At 42.3% G+C, this 15165-nt stretch overlaps 1 protein-coding gene across 1 annotated transcript in view; it reads right to left on the bottom strand.

Annotated features, from left to right (window-relative positions):
• SMYD3 (SET and MYND domain containing 3) overlaps positions 1 to 15165 on the bottom strand; it is a 1045581-nt gene that overhangs the window by 12509 nt on the left and 1017907 nt on the right. Inside the window, exon 11 of the mRNA XM_006897739.1 lies at positions 13965 to 14073. Coding sequence (XP_006897801.1) covers positions 13965 to 14073 — 109 coding nt within the window. The remainder of the gene's footprint in view (positions 1 to 13964; positions 14074 to 15165) is intronic.

Consider the following 15165-nt stretch of genomic DNA (forward strand, 5'->3'; position numbering starts at 1 on the left):
AACAATCTTTCAGTATTACATTTTGAATTTAAGTTCTTTCAGCTTGACAGATCTTGGTGTGTTTCTCTTTGGTGTTCTAACCACAGGTCTTCACACATTCAATTCTAATACCCTGCTTTGTCTTCTTGCACTGTTTTTTGAAATCTTCTGTTCAATTCCCTCACTGCATTATTTTTGCTTTTGCTTCACTACATTGAAGAACAAATTTGAGAGTCTCTTCTGAATCCATTTTGGCCTTTTCTGTCTTTCTTGCCTTTCTAATGGCCTTTTGCTTTCTTCAAGTATGATATCCATGATGCCATCCCACTACTTGCTTGGTCGTCAGTTCAGAGCAACACGAAAACTACCACACAGGGAAAACTGACAGACAAGTGTTGGGTGTGACATGTGGATAAAATAAAAATCCTGATAACATTGGTATTTCCTCTCTTTATCATTATTTTTATTTTTATTAAGCTGTTGTATATTGTTGAATCAGAACCGACTCACAGCTGACCCTTCAGCAGATTTTCAGAGGTAGGAAATGACACCAGAGGAGACTGAGCACCCCCTCTCAAGGAGCAGCTGGTACATTTGAACCACATTCCTTCAAGTTGGCAGTGCAGCTCCTTCCCATTAGGCCACCAGAGTCAAACTGCGATGATTTTGTTTTATGTCATGGTGTAATCCATATTGAATGCTGTTGTCTTTGATATTTATCTGTATGTACTTTAAGCCCTTTAGGGAAAAAGGTCTTTCACTATTAGGTGTGATATTAGCTACAAATTCCTCACAAATCTTATTTTCCTAAGAGTTTTTATCAGTAAAAACTTTTGTCAGATGTTTTTTTCTGCATCAATTATTATAATCATATAACTTTCTTCCTTAGCCTGTTAATAAGGCAGAAGACAATGACTGATTTTTTTATACTAAACCATACTTGAACCCCTGGAATAAACTCCACTCATCCACAAATCAAAAAAACTCTAGGCACCAGCAGCCAGGAAATTAAAAGACATATTGTGATGGGAAAGTCTGCTGTTAGGGACCTCTCTAAAGTACTTAAGAGCAACGGTTTGTCTCTGGAGACTAAGGTGTGTCTGGTACAGGCCATGGTCTTTGCAATCTCTTGTTATGCGTCAGAGAGCTGGACAATGATCAGGGAGGACAGAAGGAGAATTGATGCTTTTGAGCTTTGGTGTTGGAGAAGAGTATCGAGAGTACCATGGACTGCTAAGAAAACAAACAGATTCATCCTAGAGAGGGTTAAATCAGGCTGCTCATTGGAGGCAAGGATTCTGAGGCTTCGTCTGACATACTTTGGTCATGTTGTAAGGAGAGACCGGTCCTTGGATAAGGACATCATGCTTGGAAGGGTAGAGGGCAGGTGCAGGAGGGGAAGGCCCTCTGGGAGGTGGATTGATTCCGTGACTGGGGCAATGGGGATGAGTGTATGAGCGTGTCGGAGACAATGAGATTGGCACAGGACAGAGCAGAGTTTAGAGCTGTTGTACATGGGGTCGCTATGAGTCACAATCTACTCAATGGCACATAACAACAACATCATGGTATAGAAAAAAATTCTATATGTTCTCTTTATGCTAATTTTTCTTTTACTCTTTGGTAGAATATGCCACTGAAAACATCTGAATGTTGGGATTTCTTTAAGGCAGAGACAGCTTCAAGTTACTGCTTAGGGAGCTCTGGTTGCCTAGTGGCAAGAAGCTATGCTACAATCCCGAAAGCGCATGGTTGGAATTTACCAGATGCTGTGCTGGTGAAGGACGGGAAATCTCCTTCTGTGCCAGTTGGATCTGATTTGATGGTACACAACAAGGAAAAAACCAAAACCTCAAACAAACAAAACCCACTGCTTAACTTTCCTTATCAGTTATAGATATCCTGAAATTATCTTATTTTGAAGAAGCACTTATTTCATCTAAGTTGTCAGATACATGTATACCATTTGGTTTTTATGGTTGCTGTGTGCCATTGAGTTGGAGCTGTCTCATAGCTGACCCTCCACCAGGTTTTCAGAAGCTGTAAACTTCTGAAAGATGGAGACTTCCCATCTTTCTCCCACATAGCAACCGGTGGATTCAAATCGCTTGCCTCTGGGTTGGCAGTGCTACTGGTTACCACCAAGCCACCAGGGCTCGCTTTTGTTTGCAGCATCCCTTATTACCCTTTGGATGTCTGCAGCGATAGCCTTCATGTTTCTCCTGATGTTGGTCTTTTTAGCTTTCTCTCATTTTTCTATAAGTCTGCCAGTTTTAGTGATATTTTTTAAATTCTGATTTGCATGAAGGTTTACAAAATATCTTGGTCTTTCAATCACTCACTAATGTATATTTGGTTCCATAAAATTAATTTCAATACTCACAGTGTCTTATCATTCAGTACATGTTGTTTTTCTCTTCACCAATATTGATAAGTATTTATATTTGTTAATTTTCTAATATTCTGGCTTACCTCCATAACCATAATCTGTTTACGCTTCCTTTTCTGTAATCGTAGTCTCATACAGTATTTGCTCTTTAGTGACCAACCCATTTGACTCAACTAAATGTCTTCTACATTCATCCATGTTACACAAGGCTTCATGAATTCTTCATTCTTTTTCAGTGTTGCATAGTACTCCATTGTGCGAATGTACCATAGTTTCTTTAACTATTCATTTATTGATGGATACTTGGGTTGTTTCAAACTCTTTGCTATTGTGAATAATGCTGCAATAAATAGGTGTGCACCTATTTGTTCCTATATCCACACATGTTCTGTTTTCTTTCAGAATTTTATATAAGTCATCCCAGTGCCTTCTTGCCTGCATGGTTTCTGTTAAGAAATTGAAGCTTACTCTAATTGGTTCTCTTCTGTAGGTAGTTTTCCTGAATCTGCTTTCAGTATTCTCTTTGGTTTTAGAAAATTTTATTATGCTATATCTTGTTGTTTTACTTTGGTGTCTATCCTGTTGAGGCTTCACTCAGCCTCCTGAATGTGTATTTTCTCAGTATTTAGGAAGTTTTCTTCCAGGAAATTGTCAATCTTTTTTTTTTTCTGTGCTATTTTTATGTCTTCCCATTTTGGAATGTAAATCACACATAAGTTGTTCCTTTTACTTGTGTTCCACATAATTCTTATGCTTTTCTTCATTTCCTTTCCTTACTTTCATATTTTTCCTCCAGCAGAATAGAGTTTAGAGCTTTGTCTTGTATTTCACAGATTCATTATTGTTGTTGTTGTTGTTACATATCATTAAGTAGAAAGAGATGCATAGCTGACCCTCCAGCAAGTTTTCAGAGGCAGTAATCACATGGGAGGAGATTGTTCAGCTTTCTCCTGAGGAACAGATAGTGTATTCAGATTGTGAGCTTGTGGGTCGGTGGCTCAACCCCTTACCACCAGACAAGTAGACTACTCTGATTCTATTTCTATGTCTTATGTTCTGCTTATTTGTCCTTCCAAAGTGTTATCTGCCTCTGAGAACCCACCAGAGGGTTAGCTATGGGTTGGTTCCAACTCCATGGTACACAACAACAATATATTATCAATTTCTCAAATTTTGTTATTAATATTTGATTTTCCCTAAAGCCTCCAATTTTCCATTTATTTTGTCCACTTGGTTTTGTTTGTATTGATTTTTAAAAAACATATTCTAAAGCTTTGTCTATGCTTTTCTTTATTTTTATCTTTAGTTTCCTATAATTTTTCATACTTTTGCCTAACCCTGGATAGACACGTGACTACCATTCCTCTGAATCCCTTATGAAGACATTCCAACAGCTTCTCTTCCTTTGAAAGATCTACTGATTCTGCATTTTGATCACATTTTAGTGACATTTTGCCTTGGTTTTTGTTCCCTATTTATCAAGGGGTTTTCGGTGGCATTTGATGCTATCTGTTGCCACCAGGACATTGTTGTGGTGATGTGGTTGTAGTCTTTCACCTCTGTCTTCTGATGGGTATATTAGAAGATGAGGTATGTGTCTAGTCCTCTGTTTACTGTTTCTGTAGAGTAGCTTATTGTGGAGGGGATGAGTGATGGCTGCAGTATAACATCCATCAATTGGAGCAGGAGTTGGTCCTTACTCTTGTGTGACGGGTAGAAGCTACAGGAGATGTGTGAACGGATGGTGTTTGGATATTTCTGCTGACTCTCTACGGCTTCCTGGAGAGACACTCCATGTGACAACATGCAAGTCACTGGGTATGGGGTTTGGTGGGATGCCATAGGTTGATGGGCCACTGTGTGTTATTGGGTCCAGAGGTCATTGGGCCTTGAGTCAAGGGAGATGGTGGGTCAAGTCACTCATCATCAGGGTCAGTGTGGGTCACTGGGCACCCGAGCCACTGTACACATGCACCCACTCCAGTGCCAGACTGAAAACAGAATAAACCTGATTTCCAGCAGAGCTGGTTCCAAGCACAGGGAACCCTGCTCATCAGATGGAAGATCACTGTGTTGATTCCCAGGAGTGAATAGGGAGAAGGGAAAGACTGCACCTTCCCCTTCCCTTGACGTCAATCAGGCACTGACTTGCATGCCCCATGGCTGCAATTCTGGATCTCTGTAAGGTTCTCAAGAGCCTCCTGTGGGAGAGAAGCACAATGTTGAGTTCCTATAAGTTATCTGCTTCATCTGCCTCTTTAACCAGCGCTTTTGTTTAGTTTCTTCCTTCACTCAGTATTTTAATTTCCTTCTTATTGTTTCCTTTGTAGCTCAAGATTTCCGGATTATCATTCCATATCTGCTTTTCTCTGGATTTCAATATTCTCACTGGAGAAGGCCTATCTAGTCAGTCATCATACCAGAAGTCTCTTACAGGTCTTTAAAGGAATCACCACAATTTCATTTCTTTTCTCTATTGTTTCTGTTTCTACCTTACAGATTTGTGTGTTTTAGTCCTTTTTTCTGCACTGCTTCTCTGATGGTTCAAATCCTCCGGTGACTCTATGGCAGAAAATGGGCAATCTATTTCCATGTGATTGACAGCCTCTAAAAACCTGCTGGAGGATCAGCTATGGGTAAGTTCCAACTCTACAGCAATGAGTTAGAGTTGAGTTTAAATACTCTTTGAGTATACATTTATCTTCTGTTTCTGTATTCATCAGGAAGCTGAGATCATCAATTTTACATTTCCCTTCTTTTTTAAATGCATGTAGGACTATAAATCATCTTCTCAGAACCACTTTAGCATGGTACTGGACATTTCAATGAGCTGTACTTAATTTCCATTCAGTTCTGTGAATATTTTTACTATCTTTGAGAAAGCCAAGTTTCTTTGAGAAAGTCAAATCTTCTTTGACCTATGGTTTAATTACTTGTAAATAGTAATTCGTTATTTCATTATCTGCTTTCCAACAGTTGAAAACTTTTTTCTTTGTTCTTGATTTCTACTTTCATCACAATGTGATTAGAGAACACAGCCCATATAATCTGAATTTTTAAAAATTTTTTTAGGTTTATTCATGGCTCTGTATATATTTTGTCTTGGTAGATTTTCAGTGGAAAGTTGAAAAGAATGAGTAGTTTGCTGTTACTGGGTAGAAGGTACTATTTTAGAAGGTAATGTTCAATCGATTAGTCTCTGTTGATTGATGGTGGTGTTAAGTTCTATATCCTTGCTAATTTTTTGTCTAATCACATATTGAAGGAGGTACACTGATATTCCCAATTATATGTGTAGACATAGCTCTTTCTTATTTCAATTTCATTAGTTTTTATTTCACATATTTTGCAGCAATTTGGTAGATACACACCGGGATTACTGTGTCTTCTTGATAAATAGACTAAATGTCCTTCTCTGTATTTATTAATTGTCATCATTTTGAAGTCTACTCTATCTTTTATCAGTAACAGATCCATTATGCTTTTTCTTAATAACGTTTGCATAATAGACTTTTTTTTACTTCTTTTAAATCTAACCTACAATTATCATGGTATTTAGATAATTTTTACAGATAGCATATAATTAGGTCATATTTTAAGCTCCACTCTTACAGTATTTTAGTGTGTGTATTTAAAGCATTTACATCTAATGTAATTGTTAATATAACAGGGAGCTCTGGTGGCCAAATGGTAAAGAGCTACATTGCCAACTCAAAAGCACCCAGTTCAAAACCATCAGCTGCTACAAACAAGTAATCACCAGCCTCTGAAGACTACTGGGAAGGTCACCTATGAATCAATTCCAACACGACATCACATGATAACAAAAATAACAATCATTTATTAGATTTAAAGCCTCTATTGTATATCTTTCCCCACTTTGCTTTTCATTCAGTTTGAGATCTTTCTGTTTATTTATATGAGGGATTTTTTTTTAAATTGAACTCTAGGAGTACTGCTCTAGGAGACTCTACATTTTATTTAAACCTTCCTGTGACACCACTACGGAAGAGGAAAACAGGGATGCCATCTCATTACTGCCAGGTGAAGGTATAAGTCCAGGTTCTCCACTAAGCAACTCAATATACTGGACTTCTGGCTCAATGGGTAAGATGTTGTGTTGCCCACCTAAAGGAAAGTGGTTCAAAACCACAAGGTGTTCTGCAGGACAGAGATGAGCCATCTCTTCCCACGTGATTTATAGCCTCTGAAAGTTTGCTGAACGATCAGGTATGAATTGGTTCTGATGGGCAGCTTTTAACAACAACAACTACAACTTGCAGGTAAATGTCTGTTTGCTTCCTTTAGTTTTGCTTAATCATTGTGATTGGACTCACTGTTATGCACTCTAGCTCTAGTTCAGAAAGTTACCCTGTTGATGTGGAGATCAGTCAGGAGCACTCATCAACATGGGCTGGAGACTGCTAAGCAACTTTTAACGGATGTTAGTGATGATTGCATGGTGTCACCTCTGCATGCCTCCTGTTGCCCTCAGTTACTGTTCGCTGCCACACATTGAAAGGGGGGAGGCTTTAAACACAGAGAAAGTCCAGGGAGAGACTCCAGGGATCCCTGAAACTTTTCTCTCCCTAAACACACAAATGCTATGCTTAAGCATGAGTAGATTCCTAAGCCAGGACATGACCCTGAAGAGGTAAAATGGAAACAATAGAATACGCATTCTCAATCAGTACTTTTCATTAACTGGACTGCCGGCACATAACAACAAATCACACAGGAGGAGATGGTTCATCCTTCTCCTGCGGAGCAGCTGCTGCGTTCACACTGCCTTGCCTTTGTACCAAAGATTAAACAAATACTCTGGAGAAAGCGTAGTCATAATGCTCCTTAAAGGCAAAGGTGACTAAATTTCATCTCAAATACTGTTAGCAGAGCCTATTCTTCGGAAAAGGAAATCATGTTGGGGAAGATGGAGGGATGGCAAAAGAGAGGAAAACTCTCACCAGACAGATGGACACAGTGATGGCTGCAATAGACCGTAAGGGTGTCAGAGATTGTGAGGATGGCACAGGACAGGACAGGGATCAGATCTGGTGTGCACAGGGTTGCTGAGATATACTTGACTCAAAGTGTTCTAACAATAACAACAATAAGCCTTTGTGTTGGCAGTGCAACTCCTTACCACTAAGCCACCAGAGCGCCTGTGTTCCTTGGACAGAGACAAATGCGGTGGAACTCTGAGTCCCCTGGATGTGAAGTAACTAATAAGTCTCTGATAGGAACAAAGTACCTGTTACATGCAGAAGCTACCTCCTATTCACTCCAATTTCAGGTCCAGGAAAGTTAAAGATTCTCACAAATGAAAACCTCTCAACAAAGTAAAATGGGGATTAAGAGTGTAATACAAGAAACCTAAATCTGTATTTTTAAATGGTTACCATGAGGGAAATGTCTGGGTTTTTACATTCTAAATTCAGCCAGCACAGCACTATTTAACAAAAGAGCTGCTCGGGGGCCAAGATGAGGGAGCTGAGAAAGAAAAAGAAACAGACCTGCTGACAAGACAGCCCAGGTGGTACAGTCCTTACACTGCAAGCAGTCAAAACAGCAGCAAACAAAACCCTTCTACCAAATAAACGGAAAGAAACGAAGCAGGTTAGAGAAAGAGGCAGGCAGCAGGGAGCTCTGGGAAGGCCCCCAGCAGCATCCTACAGCCACAATCCTAAGACTGCACTAAGCCCAGTGGAGATGAAGGCTAAATGAAATCAGAGCTGGGCTAAGTAGATTCCTGCCCCATGGGAGGCTGGGTCTAATTGGATCTGCAACAAATCCTGTTCACGAAGCTTGTCTGATCTTTGTTGCACACTCAGTCTCTGCAATGCCTATTCAAGGGATTTCATTCCATCATTTCCAGAGTTTCTAAGGCAAGAGAGAATATGCAGGGGTGCCGCTGAAGACGGCATCCATTTCAAAGGGCAAAAAGTGGATTGTCCTCTTCCGCTTTCTGGGGTAGCTGAGTCTTGAGAAATCTCAGGATTTCCTGCTTTCCGCAGGAAGAAGTGGACCTGATCCTAGACACATAGGCTGCATGGGTTCAATCAGAGGTATTCATGATAAAGCAGAATGTTTCCTAGCAAATGCTCAATAGAAGTTATAAGATCTGGTCTATGAGCCACCGACAGCCCAAAGTGTAAAACCAGGGTGGGGCTTTTAAATCCTCTCTTGCATTGGACAAGTATGCTGTCAGGGAGCTCTCCAAAATACTGAAGAGCAATGATGTCAGTTTGAACTGTGCCTGATTGAGGTCATGGTCTTTTCAATCATCTGCTATGTATCATAGAGCTGGACAATGACTAAATCCGACAGAAGAATTGATGCCATTGAGTTGTGGTGTTGGAGAAAAGGACTAAATATCCCTTGGACTGTCAAGAGATCAAACAGATTTGTCTTACAGAAAGTGCAGCTGGAGTGTTCCTTGGAGGCAAAGATGACAAAGCTTTATCTCTTATCCTTTGGAGATGTAGCATGTTGTTGTTATGTGTCATCGAGTTGACTCCAACTTATGGCAATTCTTTGTACGACAGCTCTGAATATTGCTCTATCCAGAGCCAATTTGATTGTCTCTGACACACCTACCCCAGTCATTTGGTCAGTCTGTCTCATTCAGGGTCTTCCTCTCTTGCACTATCCCTCCATTCTTCTGAGCACGATGTCCTTCTCCAAGGACTGTTCTCTCCTTGCAACATGCCCAAAGTATGACAGACAGAACTTCAAAATCCTACCTTTCAAGGAGCAGCCTGGCTTCACCCTCTCCAAGACAGACCTGTTTGTTCTCCTTGCAGTCCATGATATATTCAATACTCTTCTCTAGCACAACTCAATGATACCGATTCTTCTACCATCCTTAGGTATTGTCAAGCTCTCTGATGCTGAGATGTGACCCAGTCAGGAGAATCTTTGTTTTCTTGATGTTGAGCTTCAATCCACATTGAAGGCTGCAGTCCTTGACCTTCTGCAGCAAATGCTTCAGGTCCTCCTCAGTTTCGGCAAGTATGGTTGTGTCATCCACATAACACAGGTTGCTAATGAGTCTTCCTCCAATCCTGATACCACATTCCTCTTCATAGAGACCAGCCTCTTGGATGATCTGTTCTACAAATAGATTGAAAAGCTAGGAGAGGCTGTTCCTTGGAAAAGGATATAATGCTTGGAAGGGCAGAGGGTCAGTAAAGGAGAGGAAGAGCTCATCAAGATGGATTGACACCGTGACTGCAGCAATGGGCTTGAGTGTGTCAGAGACTGTGAGGATGGCACAGGACAGGACAGCGTTCAAATCTGTTGTTCACAGTGTCACTATGAGTCAGGCTCGACTTTACGGCATCTGACCACAATTCATTTTTTTAAAGTTCCTTAATTCAACCACATATTTAACAGAACCTGCTGTATTCAGAGCACCCGGAGATATGGGTTCCGGGTCCCTAGAGCAGCTCCCACTCAGTCTAGGTAGACAAGCACAGGATTGGTGGGAAGCAGACAAGCAATGTGATGTTCCACAAGAGACCACAGTACAACCACAACCACAAGCACAGGTGCCACAGGGCAGGGCCAAGGTTCGAGTAGAGCAATTATAATCCTTTCTATTCTGAGACTTCCTGGGCCAAGGTGATGTGATTCTTGCACTATCTCAGTTAATTCTCCAAACAATTATATGGATTGCAAGTAACTATCCTTATTTAAAGAGTAAGAAAATTATTTTTAGCACAATTAAGAGATTTGATGAAAACTCCAAGAACAAATGTCCGCTCTGAGACACACAGGGTTGCCATGAGCTGCAATCAACAGTAACTGGTTTGGTTTTTAGTTTTCAAACCATAAAGTTAACACATGCTGGGACTGGACTTGAACCTACAGAGTCCAAATCCAAATGCTCTTTGTGCTACACCACACTTCCCAGGTGAACAGTTACTACTCGCTCTTGATCAATAATCAGAACCTGTAAACAAGATTTGATGACTTTTCTGGTGACTTACTGGTAAAGAATTATGCTGCCAATCCAAAGGTACGTGATTCTAATCCACCAGCTGCTCCACCAGAGAAAGATGGGCAATTTCCTCCTGTGCAATTAATTGGCTCTGAAAACCCACTGGAGGGTCAGCTATGGGTCAGTTCTGACTTGATGATACTCAACAAGAGTGTCAAAGAAGAGGTTTGGGGTAAATTAATCCCAGGCTTTCCTATGTTGCTCCCAGAATACTTCTTGATTGGTGACTATCTGGAGTGATGATTGGCCTGGTCTTTAGTCAGAAGAGAACATTCTAAAATAATGACAAAGAAATCTCCTGGGAGAAGTGAGGCAGCCTCCCAAGAGGTATGAGGATGACAGAAAATGGAAATAGGCACTGGGAGAATCAGAGGCTCATCTGACCACCACCTTAAAGCTGCACCTCCATGGTTTTCTTGGTTTAGAAAGGCTTGTCTTTATATCTGTCTCCTTCAAGAACTCTTCATGCAATTCCTGAAGCCTCACTTAACAAACAGAAGCCTTGCCAGCCTCCTCTGATGTCTTGCTCACACTCATCACTGGCTTGGCATCAGAAACAGAGTGCTCTGAAAGGATTTCTACCCGCTGAGCCCTTCCAGCAAGCCTCATCTGTTTCACTGGACCAGCCCAGAGGAAAAAACAGAGCTTTGGATTCCAGCCTAGAGTTAATGACTTGTTCACAGGCCTGTCTCCTCCACTGGATTGTAAGGACAACACTGGGTGTTATTCTGATTAATAGAGGCATTTAGTGAACATGTGCTGGATTAAGAGGAACAAACTAGACCTGGCTTTGCCTCAGTGTGACTTTAGAGAAGCTCAGTTTTCAAACAAGACTGAAAATGTCTGTCCCAGCAACTTCATGTAGCTGTCATCTCTTATGAGGACCGGATGAAATCATGAGTTCACAAGCAATATTAGCACCTTCCAGTCCTATAGAACAACAGTGTCAGTCTAGAGACTAAGGTGTACCTGATCCAAGCCATGGTCTTCTCAGTTACTTGCTATTCATCAGAGCTGGACAATGACTACAGATGACAGAAAAGGAATCACTGACTTTGAATTATGGTGTTGGAGAAGAGTATTGAACATACCATGGGCTACCAAAGAAAACAAACAGATCCATCCTAGAGAGAGGAAAGCTGGGTTGCTTTTTGGAGGCAAGGATTTGAAGCTCCATCTCACATACTATGGGCATGCTGTCAGGAGGGACCAGTCCTCAGACAAGGACATCATGCTTGGAAGGGTGGAGAGACAGACAGGAGAGGAAGACCTTGGATGAGATGGATTGACACAGTGACTGTGGCAACGGGGTAAGGTGTGTCAGAGATGATTTGGTTGGCTCAGAGTCATTGTTCATAGGATCGTTACGAGTCATAATTGACTCAATGGCACCTAACAACAACAGGAAGTCCTACATAAACACAATTACTTCTAAAACCAACTTGTAAGTAATCCTGGGTCCAGTACTCTAGGATGTAAAAATGTTCTCTACATTACTTTTCTGTCCAAAGTTTCACTCAATGTTTATCAAGAAGTATCTGTTGCCCGATTTGACTGGCTCACAGCTACCAGACAAGTCAGCCAGGGAAAGCTCTCTCTGCACATGGAGGGATGCTAGGCGCTCTCCCACAGGTCTACATAAAGACACCTGGCACGGTGCGAGTGCCCATTCCTCCTCTACGTCCTGGTGTTCTTCCTTCTGACTATTGGCTGTTTTCAATTAAGAGACCAGGAACAGGCATCATGGTAAACAAGTAATAAAACCAGCATTAAAGGAATTCATGTGCCAGCATCAGTCCTTTTTCTCCTGGAAACGTAAGCAGCAGCTGTGTAAGACCAGCTACTTCTTGCATCCTTCTGACCAGGCCTGACACAGGGCCCTGGTTTGCTCCATAGAAGCTATTCCACAGACAAGGATCTCGTCATGCACAGGATGTCATGAAAGCGTCTGGGGCTCCCCACATGAGGCTTCTCCATGAACTGCCATCTGTGTCAGATGAGCAAGCTGGTTCTTACATGGAAGACCAAGGATTGGGTAAGAGTGCACACCGCCATGATGGGCAGTCAGGACAAAGGGTAGGGAGCCCTGGTGACCAAGTGGTAAGAGGCTGTGCTGCAATCAGAAAGGCATGTGGTTCAAATCCACCAGCTGCTCCACAGGAGAGGGATGGACAATCTTCCTCCGTGTGATTTACTACCTCTAGAAGCCTGTTGGAGGGTCAGCTACGCTTCAGTTCCAACTCAGTAGCACACATCACCCCCTCTAGGAGTAGGCGGGAACAGCAGAAAGCCTTGGCCTCCAAGGGCAGAGGGGCCCACTGAGATGGTGAAAACACACAGACACTTTTCAGTGTTTTCCAAAACCGACCTGCCTCACTCTTTAGTGTCTCACCACTTATTGCTAGGAATGTATTGAGCTGTTCCCTACTGAATCAGAGATACTTACCAAGCTGCATGTATCTGACTGATGTGGTACTGATTATAGAGAGAATCACAAAGACAGATCCCCAGGGAGAGGAGCTGGGTGTGTGTGTGTGTGTGTGTGATGAAACCACCACCCACTACAATGTCACGAGTGCTTTACCGACTGTGGTTGCACAAACAGGAACCAACATCCCACCTGAGCCTTAAAGGATCAGGTGGGAACTCTGGTGGCCCAGTGGTGAGAAGGTGTACAGCAATCCCAAAGACATGTGGTTCGAATCCACCAGTTGCTCTGCCAGAGAAGGATAGGCAATCTCCTTCCATGTGATTAATTGCCTCTGGAAACACATTGGAGGTCAGCTATGGGTCGCTTCCAACTCAATGGTACTCAACAACAACAACAACAACAACAACAACAACAACAGGGTTCTGTCGGGAATGAGTGAGGAGGGCATGTGAAGCACAGGAAGTAGGTCTGTACAGATCTAAGGTGAGCACTACCGTGTCAGGTGACCTCTTGAGGCAGCGTGCTCGTGACAGTGAGCGGGCTGGTGTTGCAGTGGGTGTGTAGACAGGAAAAGGCTGTGTGGAGTCTACTAAAAACCAGAGAAAGAGTCATGGGTTGTGACAGACCTGCATGGAATGCGGACTGTGTTCCGTGGACAACAGGTAGGCGGGTGGGGAGAAGGGCTCCTTGTTCACCATCGAGTAGAAAAGTGTGCAGCTGGTAACCACTAAGGCTTCCTGGCAGCAGCGTGGAAGAGCTATTAAACGGGTTGTTTCTGCATTTTTGTCACTGTGTGTTGTTGAATCAGAACCAATTCATAGCTGACCTTCCAGTCAGTTTCAGAGGCAGTAAATCACATGGAAGGAGACTGCCCATCCTTCTCCCATGGAGCAGCTGGTGAATTTGAACTTCATGCCTTTGGGATCACAGCACAGTTCTTGCCACGAGGCCACCAGAACTGCCTTCCACATTGGTTTCTTGAAACCAACCACAGCTGACATATTTATAGCACTGGAATTGGCAAATCAGAGCCTTTTTTAGGATGAGTACTTTGTGAGGGTGCTATGAATCTGCACGTGTATAAGAATTACAAAGAAGAGGTCTAGTAACACTCATTAAGATTATCTGGCAGGTAGAACTATGTGAGATTTGGGGGAACTCACCAGTCTCAGATTCTTCCTTGCTTGGGGTAACAGGCCTTGGTGCAACTGCAGCTTGCCAACTTTCATCACCTGCACCCCTCTGACAGGATGGTTTCCTGGGAAGAACATTCTGGAAGAAACCAAAGGGCAACAGTGTGAGTAGCTTTCACCTCTGTAGTCAGATTCATCAGGAGAAAGTGAACCTCTGGCTATGCATGCTAACATGCTAGTGAAAGGAAATTAGTTCTGCCATTCAAGAGAATGCAGTACTGAAGGGAATGCAAATACAAATACTACACTGTATGTATGTTACTTTTTCCTCCACTCTCAAAAAATCTCATCAGACACAAGACAAACATTCTCAGAATAGATAAAAAAAATATGCATGGGATGTAGCTGAGTAATGCAGAGAAACCTGCCCTTATACAAGGTTTAAGTTCACTGAATAGGGCTGAAAAAGGGATAAAAGAGCAAGAAGTGAAGTACAGTTAGACCTGAGAAAGTTTCATGTCAGAAGGATATCGGACTTCAATTGGCTCCCAAAGATTTGGGCAGCTTTGGTTGGGGAGGGAGGACAGTATAATCCAAGGTGGTAAACAGTACAAGCAAAGATACACTCCAGACACTGCTTCCTCAGAGGTCCTAGATGCTGCCCCCAGGCATCAACAAACTGATTATAAAGTCACCACACCACTTACATAGGCTTGCCACATGTCTCAGTCATCCAGTGACCTACAACAGAAATACCCCACGTGGATGGCTTTGACAATCAGACAGGTTTAGTAAGCGAGCAGTCCAAATTCAGACCATCAGTTGTAGAAGGAAGCTTTCTCTGTGGCAGTTCTGACAGAAGGTCCTTGTCTCCTTCTAACATCTGTGGGTCCAACATTGCTGGAGATCTCCGTGCATCTTGGTGTCAGTCTTTCTCTGAGTCGAGGAAGTTCTTAGCACGGGCAACCCTGGTTCCAGAGAACAAATCCTGCTACTGACACTTCTTGCTTGGTTGTTCTGAGGTTTCTATCTGTCTGCCTGCTTATCTCTCTTTCATCTCTTGTAAGACAGAAGAAGAGGTGATCACTGGGGTGATGGCAACATTACAGATTAGCCAGCACATATCATTGCATAATTACCAAGTCATTGAGGATTACAGCCCAGCCAAGTTGATGTGGAATTTCAGAGGACACATGGCCCACTGAATCCATGACAAGAGGCACATGTTAAG

The sequence above is a fragment of the Elephantulus edwardii genome, unplaced genomic scaffold, assembly GCF_000299155.1.
Source record: "Elephantulus edwardii isolate Elephantulus edwardi_28Jun2011 unplaced genomic scaffold, EleEdw1.0 scaffold00214, whole genome shotgun sequence".
Taxonomy (NCBI): domain Eukaryota; kingdom Metazoa; phylum Chordata; class Mammalia; order Macroscelidea; family Macroscelididae; genus Elephantulus; species Elephantulus edwardii.